At 35.8% G+C, this 14,566-nt stretch overlaps 1 protein-coding gene across 2 annotated transcripts in view; it reads left to right on the top strand.

The window, feature by feature from the left end:
- Positions 1 to 14,566, top strand: part of PPFIA2 (PTPRF interacting protein alpha 2) — a 465,700-nt gene that overhangs the window by 311,855 nt on the left and 139,279 nt on the right. For both annotated transcript variants that reach the window (XM_055341560.1, XM_055341561.1), the window contains exon 6: positions 13,501 to 13,617. In XM_055341560.1, coding sequence (XP_055197535.1) covers positions 13,501 to 13,617 — 117 coding nt within the window. The remainder of the gene's footprint in view (positions 1 to 13,500; positions 13,618 to 14,566) is intronic.

Below are 14,566 nucleotides of genomic sequence, written 5' to 3'. Positions count from 1 at the left end.
AAAAAAAAATACTTAATAAGAGATCTGTCTTCTCAGCATAAAGTGCACAATGCCATATTGTTAACTAAAGGCACAATATTATAAGCAGTCTCTAGAATTCATTCACTTTACATTCCAGACACTTCATATCCACTGAGCAACAACTCCCCTCCCCCCCCCACACACACCTCAACCCCCAAAAGTGCTAAATCTCTTGTCTGATCTCAGAACCTAAGCAGGCTGGGAGCCAGGTCACTACTCAGATCAGAGATTAATTTTAACGTGATATTTTAAAAGATTCAAATATTTGCTGACGGAAGTACTATTTGGATTATTAAAGTGGAAATTTCATCCTAAAACATCTAAAAATTCCTGAGAGCAGATGATTCACTCTTGAATAAATAAGTGACAGAAACATGTTCAGTATTAGGTAGACTCACCTCTATTAATTATCAACATTTGCTCAAAGCAATTTAATAGTTCCCAGTATACATAACTAAAGTTAGAAACTTTTATTCATGTCTTAACATATTTTATAAAAAATAAACATTTATTGAGACTTTTAAAGACAGACTCTTACAGAGCTTACCGGCCACTTTATAAACTAATCATGTCTGGACCCATTGGACCATTTACTTTGCTGTGACTCTTCTCAGCGTGACTTTGTCTCCTCATTTTTTCTTTTCTTTTCTTTCTTTTTTTTTTTTAATTTGGAGGGTGTGGGATAATTACTACATTCAGTTGTGCTTCTCCCCTCGCTGAAGACTATGCCAAATTAGCATTTTTTTTTTTTTTTTTTTTTTTACTTCTGACTTTAGGGAAGATAAGGGGCCTAGTGATTGTGGGAAATATGTTGAAGGAAATCTCTGTTCTATGCCAATATGTCCTTTATGATAAGCAATGCCTTTGGTAACTCCTATTTGTTTGTTGTTGTTGTGGGGCATGTTACAAATTATAAGTTTCTTTATTCTTTATGCAAGATCCATTCAAATTGAGCAGCGGTGTCAAACCAGAAATGGTTAGAAGCCTTCTCCTCCCCGGACAGGACCCAAGTGGGAGTAGAGGAGCTGGAGACAGACTATGTAGAGAGAGTGCCTTGCAAAGAAAGGCTATTATTCGATTGGTTCCTGTGAAGCCTAGGGGGCTGTTTGTGATTGGCTGTCCTTGGCATTTTGGTTGCTTAACCCTCTGACATTTTATAGGGTCACATTTTGGTTTGCTTATATAGAGTGCCATGGCATTAGAGACACTTCAGTCTAATGGCCTCCTTGTTTAATTAATTTAACGGTTTGTTTTTTAAATAGAATTCTTCAGTCTTCAGGGAGGGGAGGAGTTTTTAGCAACTGGAATCTTCCTTATAATGTATTTTTTTTCATGACATTCAAAATTTTTAACTAGGGGATCCCTGGGTGGCTCAGCGGTTAGCGTTAGTCCCAGGATCCAGTCCCACATCCGGCTCCCTGCAGGGAGCCTGCTTCTTGTTCTTCCTGGGTCTCTGCCTCTCTCTCTCTCCCTCTCTCTGTGTCTCTCATGAATAAATAAATACAATATTAAAAGAAAAAACTTTTAACTAAATTACTGCCAACATTCTCAGCATTCAATGCTGAATTATTGCAATTGTTTACACATGGTGTTATCCTTCTCTGTGTCATTTGTTTACCTCAGGGAATATTCTTCACTTTTCCTATTTTTTCATTTTTTTATTTTTTATTTTTTTGCTTATATTTATATTTTATAAATATAAATTTGTAAAATAAATTGAGGCTTGCTTTCCTGCAGTGATAAATATAATTTGTTCAGAATATGTTTTCCTATTACTGATACTTTTGGAAAACTCCTTAGGACTTTGCTTTTGCTTTTATTCTCTTGATTAATTCTTGTGCTTTACCGCATTAGCAGCCTCCTTGGTCATTTTATTACCATTCTTCCATTTTGTGCCACTCTTAGCTGCTAAACCACCAAAACAGCAGTATTGTGCCTTCACAAGGTCCACTAATTCTCTCAGTTTTAAGTTATTTTATATTTCCTGTATTTCCCTAATGAAAATGCTAACATTTGATGTTATTATCATTTTATTTTTTTAATTTTTATTTATTTTTAAAATATTTATTTATTCATGAGAGATACTCAGAGAGAGACATAGATACAGGCAGAGGGAGAAGCAGGCTCCATGCAGGGAGCCCGATATGGGACTCATCCTGGGGCTCCATCCTGGGCCTCCGGGATCACACCCTGAGCCAAAGGCAGACTTTCAACTTCTGAGCCTTCCAGGCATCCCTGATGTTATTATCATCTTAAATATTAGAGAAATATCTTCATAATGGAAATAAATTAAAATAAAGAGTAACCAAGTGTCAAAAAGTAGAATGACTGAAATACAGACTAGAGATAGTTTCATAGAGAATTATAAGTAATATTAGAATTAAATATCAATAGTTAAATTAAAAATGGAGCTATTGAAATTAATATTATTGAATATTATAGTTAATGTTGAAAATGAATACCACAAGCATTCTGTGATTTTTTTTTTTTTTAGCACAAACACATTTATTTACTAACCAAAGGAATGATCAACACTTTGAAATAGTTGCATGTAAAATGTTTGTGGTAAAGATAATTGAACACAGTAATGAAAAAAAAAGCAGTATGGAGATTTGCTCATTGAACAGAGCTTGTTCATCCTCACAGATAATTCCTGTCCAAAATGATGATGGAATTTTTACTCTACTTTTTCATAGATCCGCGTACAGGTGACATTGTTCATGACGCATTCCACCACCAATTTCCCATCTTCCAACTTTCTTGTTATTGTGCTTTCTTTCCCATCCCATTCCTGATGTTGAACCAACATAAGCAAACATTTGAAATTCTATTGTTATTGCAACCATTGTCTTAAACTAAAAACTAATGGTAAGAGTTTTACATTCCAGTTATTGTTTTAAAAATGGGCCTTAAATTTTTTAATATTATTGGAATTTTTTAAAGATTGTATTTATTTATTTTAAAGGGAGATAGAGAATGTGAATGAGAGGAAGGGAGAGGAAGAGAAAGAGAGTTTCTCAAGCGGACTCTGCTCAGCACAGAGCCAGAAGAGGGGCTAAATCCCACAACACTGAGATCTTGATCTGAGCCAAAATTAACCAACTGATGCACCCAGATGCCCCTTCAATATTACTGTTAAAAGGATTTTTTTTCACCATTAAAAGCTATACAAGGAGTCCTTTTTTTTTTTTTTGGTATAAGCAAAATCAGTTCATGTGTATGATTTAGAAATAGCCAAAATTCGTGTGCTGTTCATGCACTGTGTTTTCCATCAAAGAATCACCAGAAACTTACTGGTGATGTGCATTTAAATTTGAGTACCCAGTCCATTCATCTAATGGTAATTGGGAAGGCTGGTCATCCAAAGTGGAACAAGTTAAAAGTAAAGGTATATAGTGTGTTCTCATTTACCCAATAAATATTTGTCGACTTAACAGAGATAGTATAATGGTAAAAATTCGAAACAGCCACTAAGTGAATCTATATTTTCTACCTCCAAGCTATTTGGTCATTCATTAGGATAAATGGATTCATTCATTAAACCATTGATTAAACAACTATTTTCTGAACCTGACAAGGGGCAAAATCTCACTCTGCAAACCTCTGATTCTCTTCTCAAAATAATTTGGTCATTCATCGAATCTGCTCAGTTTCACAAGTTTTCAATCTTTCTATACTCACTGAAAAACACTGAAAATGAATATTACATATGAGCTCATCAAACTGCATTAGACTATATGAAGTTGTTTCATACTGGCTTTAGTATGCTTCAGTGGTGCTTACAAATCAATGGCCAAGATCTAGAGCTGGAAGGTGAAATAGCTATTGGCTTGGGGTCCTTAATTCTCTCTGAATAAGTATCTCAATATTTATAATTTCCCAATTGACAGAAATCCATAGAACAACACAAATCCAAACTATTGAGCCTGGAGAGTTGCTTAAGTGTAAATCGTAAATCTGTACTGCTCTACTGGTAACTTTTCTTTGCTTTTTCATGTTGCAACGTCAGTGGAATCTAAGCGTGGAATTCAGCTAAATTAGAATAAGTATATGTGTAGAAGCAAATTATGTGTTAGTGTAGTGAGACTTCTGTAAGTCTCACTCTTGGAATTGTTAATTGAGTTTGGGGTAAAAATAGATGAAAAGAATCTTTGTTAATTAGACACGGGCACTGTCTGGAAGTTGTTGTTAAGGAGGTAAGGGCAAACTATGAATTCACAAATATCAGAATGACAATCCCTGGAGAATTAGCATGAAGAGTAGACATGATTTATTTTAAAAAGTAGTTGGGCAATTTTCAAAGTAAATTGAAATGTCTCTGCCACGTAGGAGTTATAAATAAAAATGATAAAAAATGTAAACAGCATGATTTTTATTCCTAGGAATAATTGATGTTATATTCTAACTGTATCTGAATTGTTCTGCCAAAACAGGACAGATAAATTCCCCTGCTATCACACCACAAAACTGTAGTCCTGACCTAGATAAATGTTTGGATTGTGTATGCAGTGAATCACTTCAGTAATTTTCAAAAGGCATTATAGCATAATACTTAAAACAATAAGTTCTGGCGGTATTGGACCTGGATGGGAAACATATCTGTGTCACAGCTTTTTCTCTGTGATCCTAAGTACATTATTTATTCCCTCTGTGCTAGATTCCTCATCTGTAAAATCAAAATAATAATATCCAATTTATAATGCTTTTGGGAGGATTAAAGAGATTATGCTGATAAATTGCTTTGCAATCTGTGGCATGTAATAGATGTTCAACATATAAGCAACTATTATTACTACCAGTAGTTCTTAATTAGAAACTTAATTTCTATTTTTTTTCTTATTTCTTAGCCTTCCTTACCTAACTTCATGGAATCTCCTGTAGATTAATATTTTCAAAAAAAAAAAAAGAGAAAAATCAAGTGAAAATTAAATTACACTGTTTTTCTTTTTTCACTTTTAGAATTCTGTTGACAGAAATGAATTTCTAGACACCCTTGGAATTCCATTTTTCCATCTAACGTCAATCTATTCTAAATCTAAAGCATATAAACACAGCATGTACTGCAATACACTCAAATCGTGTTACCTAGGCTGCAATATACTTATAAATATTATGTAATATATTTTTTTAAGATTTTATTTATTTATTCATGGGAGACACAGAGACAGAGAGAGGCAGAGACACAGGCAGAGGGAGAAGCAGGCTCCATGCAGGGAGCCCTACATAGGACTGGATTCCTGGTCTCCAGGATCAGGCCCTGGGCTGAAGGTGGTGCTAAACCACTGAGACACCTATTTTGTAATATATATATATATTTAAGATTTATTTATTTATTTATGATAGACAGAGAGAGAGAGAGAGAGAGAGAGGCAGAGACACAGGAGGAGGGAGAAGCAGGCTCCATGCTGGGAGCCCGACGTGGGACTCGATCCCGGGACTCCAGGATCACGCCCTGGGCCAAAGGCAGGCGCTAAACCGCTGAGCCGCCCAGGGATCCCCTATTTTGTAATATTTTAAGAAACAATGAGACACAAAGGTCTGGTTAACTTTCATTAACCCCTTCCTAGCCTCCTTTATAGTTGCCTGTGCCTTCCACCCTGTGTGCCTCCTTACATTACAGCCTGTGAATATCCTACAAGACTAGGTCAGTGCTTCTCATTCTTTTCCTTTATTTTCTCAATGAGTTCTTCCATTCTCAGGACTCCTTTCTAATCTTGAATCATGTATGAACATTGGGAAGATTTCAAGTTCACATAGTCTTCCATGTGAATGACTAATTTTCTTCTCCATGTATTCATTTTTGAGAAATTTTCCATCCAATTTTTCTTACTCCCTATTCGTCTTTTCTTTTCATATAGTCTGCTTTCATTCAACATTCTGTAAGTATTTCTAGAGTGCCTCTTACTCGTTAACCAGTGTCTTAAGCACTGGGAATAAAGAATCAGATATAGTTTCTGGTCTCAAGGCACTCAGTGGCAAAATGGGCAGTCAGAAAACTCAGCTAATGTGATAGTGATCATTTGTATAACATGAGTTATTGGAGAATGGTAAGAAATTGTGTAATTTTTAAATCCCTGAGAGGAGTATGATCCCAGAACCCATCCCAAAGTGGGTGACATATAAGCAAAGACCTAAAAGGTGTTTCAGAAGCAGCCAAAAAGGAGGAAGCATGTGTCAAGGAAAACTTCAGTCCACTTCCTGTGTTTCTCCTTTACTCTCAGATAACTACCTTCGGACGCCGGATGTGTGTGCGCATGTGTGAGCCTTCTTCCACTGAGCATTCACTGAGACACCATTAGGTATCCTACAATTTAGCTTAATTCTGACACTCCCTGGAGATAGTATCAGATCCCACAGGTTAAAGGCTCAGTCTCACATGACTAGACATGTCATGTGACATGTCCCCCACTTCAGAAGTCAATTGTAAATAAAAGTTGTCACCTGTGTTCCTGACTCATTACCTGTAAGTCAGAGGTTCCCATAACCCCCCTCTTTGGATTCTGTTAATTTGCTAGAGCAGCTCAAAGAACTCAGGGTAGCATTACATTTGCCAGTTTATTAAAGGATACAGATAAACAGCCAGATGAAGAGAATCATAGAGCAAGGTCTGGGAGGGTTTCAAGCCCAGGAAGTTCTGTCCATGTGGAGGTGGGGTGTGTCACTCTCCCAGCACATGGATATGTTATGTTCCACCAACCTGGAAGCTCCCCGACCCCATACTTTGGGATCTTTATGAAAGTTTCATCAGATAAGTGTGATCAATCATTAACTCCAAGCCCTCTCCCCTTCCTGGAAAATCTAGAGTAGAGTTGAAAATTCTAAGCTTCTAATCTGGCTTGATCCTTCTGGCCACCAGCCCCCATCCAGGAGGCATCCAAGAGCCCATCCAAAGTCCCCTCATTAGAACAAAAGATGCTTCTAGTGTTTTTCTCAATGAGGAATTTACAAGGGTTTTAGGAGCTCCCTGCCAGAAACTGGGGGCAGATAATTATATATATATATATATATATATATATATATATTATCTCACAAAGGCAACCTACATAAATGAAAAAACTCACAGCTATGATGCCGTTTTGTTTACGTGTGACTGCAAGCCCTTTAGTCACATGAAGTATGAATAATAGGATAAAGTTGCACAGATGAATGGAGTCTTCATTATTGTCACTACATAATGTTTAATATACATCATACTTGACTTAGAGCAAACACACTAAGAGGTAGGTATTATTATCCCTCATTTTATAGCAGAGGAATATAAACTTGAGATTAAATACCTTGTACAAAATCATACAACCAATAATACCTACAGGGACTCAACCTAGCTTTTTATTTTTTTTATTTTTTTTTAAGATTTTATTTATTTATTCATGAGAGACACACACACACACAGAGAGAAAGAGAGAGAGAGAAAGGCAGAGGCACAGGAGGAGGGAGAAGCAGGCTCCATGCAGGGTCCCCAATATGGGACTTGTTCCCGGGTCTCCAGGATCACACCCTGGGCTGGAGGCGGTGCTAAACCGCTGAGCCACCTGGGCTGCCCTCAACCTAGCTTTTTAAATTTTTTTTTAATCTAGCCTTTTAATGAATGCTATACTTCTGGGAATCATCTCCCAAATAAGCTATCTGTGTGCAATTACTTGTCTCAGGGTCTACTTTCAAGAAATCCCAAACTTGGGGAAAAAAAGGATGATACAGATGAAAAGTTGATCCAAAGAAGGAAATTTATATAATGTGCTTAGCACACTTTTTGGCACATTGTAAGAATTCAATGAATGACTTTTGTTTTGTTTTGTTTTCTTATTGCTTCCTCCCCCCCCCCCCTTCCTTTACTGGAATGTAGTCTCCTGGAGAGAAGGGTTTTATCTGCATTTTTCCCCTGTGGAGTCTGATCACTTAGAACAGTGATCAGTGAAAGTTTGTTGAATAAATGGATTAATACATCTTAAACACTAAAGAAATCCCCGAATTTGGAAATATAAATATATTAAATAGACTGCTATCTTCTCCCAAATCACATTTCTTTTAAGAATCTCATGTTTCTAGGGAGCCTGGGTGGTACAGTCAGTTAAGTGTCTAACTCTTGGATAAACTTCGTGATGTCAGGGTCCTGGGATGGAGCCCACATAGGGCGCTGCACTCAGTGTGGATTCTGCTTGAGATTCTCTCTACCTCTCCTGCCCCTCTTGCTCTCTCTCTCTTACTCAAATAAATAAATGATAGATAGATAAATAGATAAATAAATCTTTTTAAAAAAATCACATGTTTCTGTGCATTTCCTGACACCTTAAGTATCTAAGTTATCATCTTACTTATATATTTTAGCTCTTTTTTGGAAGAGGACATTTTATATCATTTGAAAAACTCACTGAAACTGTTTTCATAAATCTCAAACTTTTGTTTTTAATAATGATTTCCATCTCCCTCACTCTTTGCCTTCAGAGTTCTTCTCCCAGATATCCACATTGCTTTCTCCCTCTCATCTGCAGGTCTATATGTAGAAATCACCTAATTCCTAATTAAAATGAATAAATTTCTCCAGGCCATTAAGGAAAACAGTTGTTCAAAGGAAAGGGGATAGGAAAGGGTCTATCCGAAGACAAGGTGGGATCCCAGAGATAATCTGGTAGAAAAGATGAGGGCCGGGAAATTTTCCACACTTAGAGAAGACTGGCCAGCAGTAGTCCACTCTATGGGGTTACAGTTTGTCAGAGATTGAGAAGAGCCAAAAACAGAGGCAAGGCAAGAGCAAAACTTGGAAGATTGGCTTGGAAATATCCTGGGTTTGGAAATGCCTAGAAACAATGAGCCAGGCTTTCAGAAGCTAGATGAGCAATCAGGAAACACAGATAAGGGGCGAGGCAAAGCAACAAGGCAGAAAGCAGGAAGCACACAGATGTTAGAGTTTCAGTTGAGACACATTAGTTTTCTTAGTCTCCTGTTTTGTTTTGTTTTGTTTTGTTTTGTTTTGTTTTTTTAAAGATTTTATTTATTTATTTATTTATTTATTTATTTATTTATTTATTTATTTATTTCAGAGAGAGAGAGAGAGTCAGAGACACAGGCAGAGGGAGAAGCAGGCTCTGTGCAGGGAGCCCGATGTGGGACTCGATTCTAGGTCTCCAGGATCACACCCTGGGCTGAAGTCAGATGCCCAATTGCTGAGCCACCCAGGGATCCCCTCCTGTTGTTCTTTTATCTTATCCAGATGATGTTTGCCATAGGAATATTAAACAACCTATATATAGTACTAGTAACACAACGAGCTGGTGTTCTATCCACCTGACCAATTTTCTTCCATTGTCTCCCACTGGTAAATTCTTAGTTGTTCTTCAGAATCTCCACTTAGAGACTCCGCACTCTGTGTTGCCTTCCATGCCCCTTGTTATATTTGCAAGAACGCTTTTAGTTTTAAGTGACAGAAAACCAAGTTTGAGCAAAAAAAGAGAAATTTGGCGCACATATTAATGAAATGCCAGGGGTAGAGGTGATCTAAGAATGGCTAGATTTAGGAGCAGATGTGATTCATCAGGGCTCGTTTCCATGTGCTTTTCTCATGAGCTAGAATCGATGGTAAACAGCCATCCTGATCATATCCTACCAGCGTAACCCCCATAGTAGCAAACTAATCTTCCCGTACCTCTGCCAGAAAGATCTCAAGGAATATTCTGATTTCCCTGACTTGGATCATGTGCCCATCCATTTGCCCTGAGCTCTGGCTCCCTGAAAAACAGTCTCTAGGTTTATAGCAGGAAAGGAGAATCCCACAGTGAAAATGTACAATGTTGTTACCAAAAGTAATATTGAAGGGATCCTGGACATTTAAAAGCAAATGTCAACAGTTGCCACATCATGGCAGATCAATTAAAATGATTGTAGACATTTCCTCTTGACCAGATATTCATGGGCCTTCAGTGGATTGACACACTGAAAATGTAGGCACAACTATGCCTGGACGTGAATCTCTCCGGTGGGGGGAATGGGGGCGGGATACACACCTTAATGCTTTACAAAGGATTTGAGGGTGGGAAGGTAGACGTACTTGGAAAGGAAATGCTTTCTCCCCATCCCCATTTTGTCTGTCTTTTTTTTTTTTTTCATTTTGTCTGTCTTAAGCCATATGAGACAATTGACAGAGTAGAAGGTATCAAGATAAGGAGTTAAATTTTATTTGATTCCTACTTAGTTCTCATCAATCTGTTTATCTCAGTTTAATGACTTGTTAAGTGTGGATCATAAAATCTATTTTGTAGATTAAAATAGTTTAGCACAGTCCTTGGCACATGGTGAGTTTCCAGTACTTTCTTGCAGTTTTGTAACAACTGGGTAAGCCACAGAGACTACCCAGAAGCGATTCCTCCTACCGGCCTTTGCCATCTCATTTGTGGTAGGTCATGCTATTTAGAAATAAGGGATCCGGGCCTACTTTGGTACCCTAGACAAGTCATTGCCTCTTCCCATTCCCAGTTAGTGAGGGCTCAAAGAATGTTTTGGGACCATCACCTTTTTCTCATTCTGCTTGTGCTTGCAAACTAGTTCCAAGCCATCTTCTGATTTTGCTTCTTAAGCCTTCTGGGAGAATTTCCTGAAGAGGCCTCTGCTGCCTGGAACCCCAATGATTTCTAGGTGAACTTCTCTGCCCCTTTGAACACATTTAAGAGGAGGCCCAACCCCCAAAGTTGTATTCCCAGGAGAGAAACTCTCACTTATTCCAATGTGGAAGAAAGAATCAAGATTATTAACACCTACAATTAAATCAGATGCTGAAGATTTGCTTCATAACTACTCTAGGTAATTTGTTATTGGGCAAAAATAGAACAGAATAAAACCATTTAACAATTATAAAAAATATAGAGGATTCTACATCTACTTTCCTGTTTCAAAAACCTGATTTACAGGCCTGAGTAAAAGCAAAAAAAGAATTTGCATGTTAGTAGTTGAAAATTATGTCTTTCTTAGAACTGTCATGTTTGTATTCATTGTAAAACATTTGAAATTTGTCATTTTTTAACACAGCTGCACAATTATATTTGCATACAGTGTTTTCCACATGAATTTGTTGTTTTGACTTTTTTTTTTTTTTTTTTTTACTATTTGGGGCATTAGTTCACTGAGTCACTCAGTAAAACTTTGTAGAGAGCCTGCTTTATTTTAGGCATTAGGCCATGTTTAAAATTTATCTGAATTACTAGACCAATAGAAATTATTCTGAAAACAGAATTAAATATGGTATTAAATATTTTTTTAAAAAGGCCTTTCTTCACTTCTAAGTGAATTAAATAATGGGACAAAATACATAGGATTTTAAAATTTATTATTACCTTTGTCAACATATTTGTTAAGTCATGGATGTTATCTTAGTGGAATGACAATATACAATGCTTGAATTTTTAAAAACTCAAAATAAAATTTCATTAGCTATTAATGATAATATAATATTACTTTTTTATTCAATAGACAATGTGTTAAGAATATAATATAAAAATGATATACCAAGGGACTATTTTATTCTTATTATTCCCTTGATGTAATCCATTTCTATGCTAACATCAGAGAAATGTCTCTGAAGGTTCCCACACACCGTAAATCTTTATCTTGTATTACTTCTGGATGAATCAGGTTTATATTCTTTGTTTATCCCTATCCATTCATTATTTAAATCACATTTTTATTGAATAAAATAAACTTTGCACATAATATGATGTGCCCCTTCATATGAAAATATTGTTTTCAATAAGATATTCCTTTGAAAATTATTTTCCTCTGGGGTATTATTAGGACTTCTGATAGCTAAATAAACAAGCAAAGATATTATGTAAATAAAGGAATAGAATGTTAGATTTTAATCAATGAAGTATACACAATGATTAACAGGGAAACTGTAACAAGTGGTTGATGGCAAGGTTCGTTTTCTCTGAGGAATGGCATCTCACCTGAATTTTGAAAGCTGGGATTGTGTTAACTGTGGTCTGAGCTGGGATAGAATGTTTCACGCAGGCAGTAAGATCAAGTTCATAAAATATGGGTGAGAAAACGCCCAGTGGATTTGAGAGACAGAAAGGAGACCATTGTGACTGAAGAGATCATATAGGATATTCTAGAATTTGTTAAGAAGTTTAAATTTATGCTAAATAAGTTGGGAAAACATTAAGGTTCTTTGGAAAGCAAGGAGTGGCACAATACCACTTAAGTTTAAAAGGTGAATCTGAAAATAAATAAATAAATAAATAAATAAATAAATAAATAAATAGTGAATCTGGATGCTTTGTGGATGATAGATTGTAGATGGGCAAGGATGGGAGCAAAGGAACCAATGGTTTGCCGCTTTCAGTTCTACAAGAAGAAGAGCATTTACAGAGTTGGTCTATATTATTGGTGATATGCCCTTACTAAAGGATATGCTGTATGTCCAAATTCTGGAGGTCATAAACAAGATAACCTGATCTCATGAACACGTCATTGTCTATCTGGGCCTTGAAGCAGTGGCAGGGATGGGGACAAACACCCAAACTCTTGTTGTTTTATATTTATTTGGTGGTTATTGGTCTACATGACAGACTGGTCTCATATATGATTGACTATTTACTGTGTTTTAAATACAATGGGAATTGATTTCCCCAAGAACCAATACCAACTCAGTATCGGAGTTAATAAGATAATAAGATTTGCCATGAAATAAAGAAGTTATGATATTAATGTAAAATACTTTAAAAATATGTATGAATAGCAACTATATTTTAAAATACCATTTAAAATGCTGGAATGCTATTTTTTCGTCTTTATTACTAAGATCACTTAAACTAAAACTCTCTGAGAATCTTTCTTAGTTGAAAATACTATGTAAAATTGAGCTGAAATTTTTCCAGAATTAATTGCTTTCTGAGAAGTCTTTTGCAAATGGACTATAGCTGAACTAGCAGCATGAAGATAAGGGCCATTAAAATAATGAAAATGAGACCAATTTAATTCTAAGTACTCATGATAGTGCCACAAAATTAAGTCCAGTTTATGTATTTGCTTATTTTAAAATTACAGTTATGCTGCCTCTTAGGGTGAATGAATGTGCTTATAACTAGCCTCTGCCTGTAATGTTTTCACTTATCTTTCTTTTATACTTTAAAAGTACAAACCAATATGAATTTTATCACATTTCATAAATTCATTTTAAAAGTAGTTTCTTAATTAATAACACATGGACCATGGCATTAATTTAGACACATTTCCAACCATATAGATACATTTTTTCAACTAGAAAATATTTTCTTCAGTAAATTTCATATTCCTGTAAGTACTATAAATATCGTTCAAAATGCTAACCTAAATGTTAAAAATATTTTTAAGTAATAAGTAAAATGTAATGTTTATTTTCTGATTATTTGTTTGTATTCATTACTTCTTAACCACATTTGAATAAATTCAGGTTTTCTATACATTATGCTTTATTTTAGATTTTTAAGGCATAGTGCTTTTATTTTGCAGATTGTTGCCTTGCGTGAACAAAATGTTCATATACAAAGAAAAATTGCATCAAGTGAGGGGTCCACAGAATCGGAACATCTTGAAGGGATGGATCCTGGTCAGAAAGTCCATGAAAAGGTAGGACAAGTAGGACATAGTCCTACAGGGAAATATTTACTTGCTCTATCATTTGACAGAAATATGAAATATGATGTTCATGTGATAAACATTCTTATTTTTTTATTTGTTGGTCAAAACTTGATGATTTTTCTTTTCATTTATTGCTTTTAATTTGCTTTTCTTAAAAATAATATGTATTGTGTATTACTAGATAAGTAATTGAACTTCTCAATACTTGGTGTCAGTATGATTTTCTGAAATAGTCCAATTCCATATTTAATTGAACATAAGTAATTGAATATATCTGTACAGATAGGTATGCCAGTAGTATATATCCAGGACTTTTTTTTTAATCCAGGACTTTTTAAGTACAATAACAATAACTGTGATTTATAAATAGTTATTATGTACAATTGGTGACTAATGTATGGTTTATCACTGCAAAAAATTTCTGGTAATCTCCTATTTGATCTAGTATTTTCCATGTGTTTAAGAAGGTCCTAACAGTACTCCTGTTGATGAGAAATTACATATAAGGATAGCTGAAGTCTTGAAACTTTTACTATTTTTTAGAAGGGAACAATTTTCCTTTGGTTGCAGCTTCCACTCAGGCTAGAAACCAGCAGTCTATTTGGCCCCTTTTCTGGGCTAACCCATTTGGTTCCAGCACAAAAGGAAGGTCAGTTGTGGGTTGGTCTGGAAGCAGATAAAGATTACATAGGTTTTGCATATTCTGTGCCCGAGACTTAGACAATCTGCAGGGATATTTGCCAGTTACATCTTTGGATGGTTGAATTCTTTAATCATCAAGACTGCATGAATTAGGTAGCTAAAATGATGTCATCGTGAATGCCAAGAGGTTTTAGAACATAAGGATTAAGAAGCAAGTGACTGGACCACAAAACAACACCCCAGACTTCTTAGCTGCACATACACGGAACACTTCCTGATATATCCAGTTGAAACA

Source organism: Nyctereutes procyonoides, unplaced genomic scaffold, assembly GCF_905146905.1.
Source record: "Nyctereutes procyonoides isolate TBG_1078 unplaced genomic scaffold, NYPRO_anot_genome, whole genome shotgun sequence".
Lineage (NCBI taxonomy): Eukaryota > Metazoa > Chordata > Mammalia > Carnivora > Canidae > Nyctereutes > Nyctereutes procyonoides.
The sequence above is the reverse complement of the archived record's forward strand: the minus strand, read 5'-3'. Positions and strand labels throughout refer to the sequence as shown.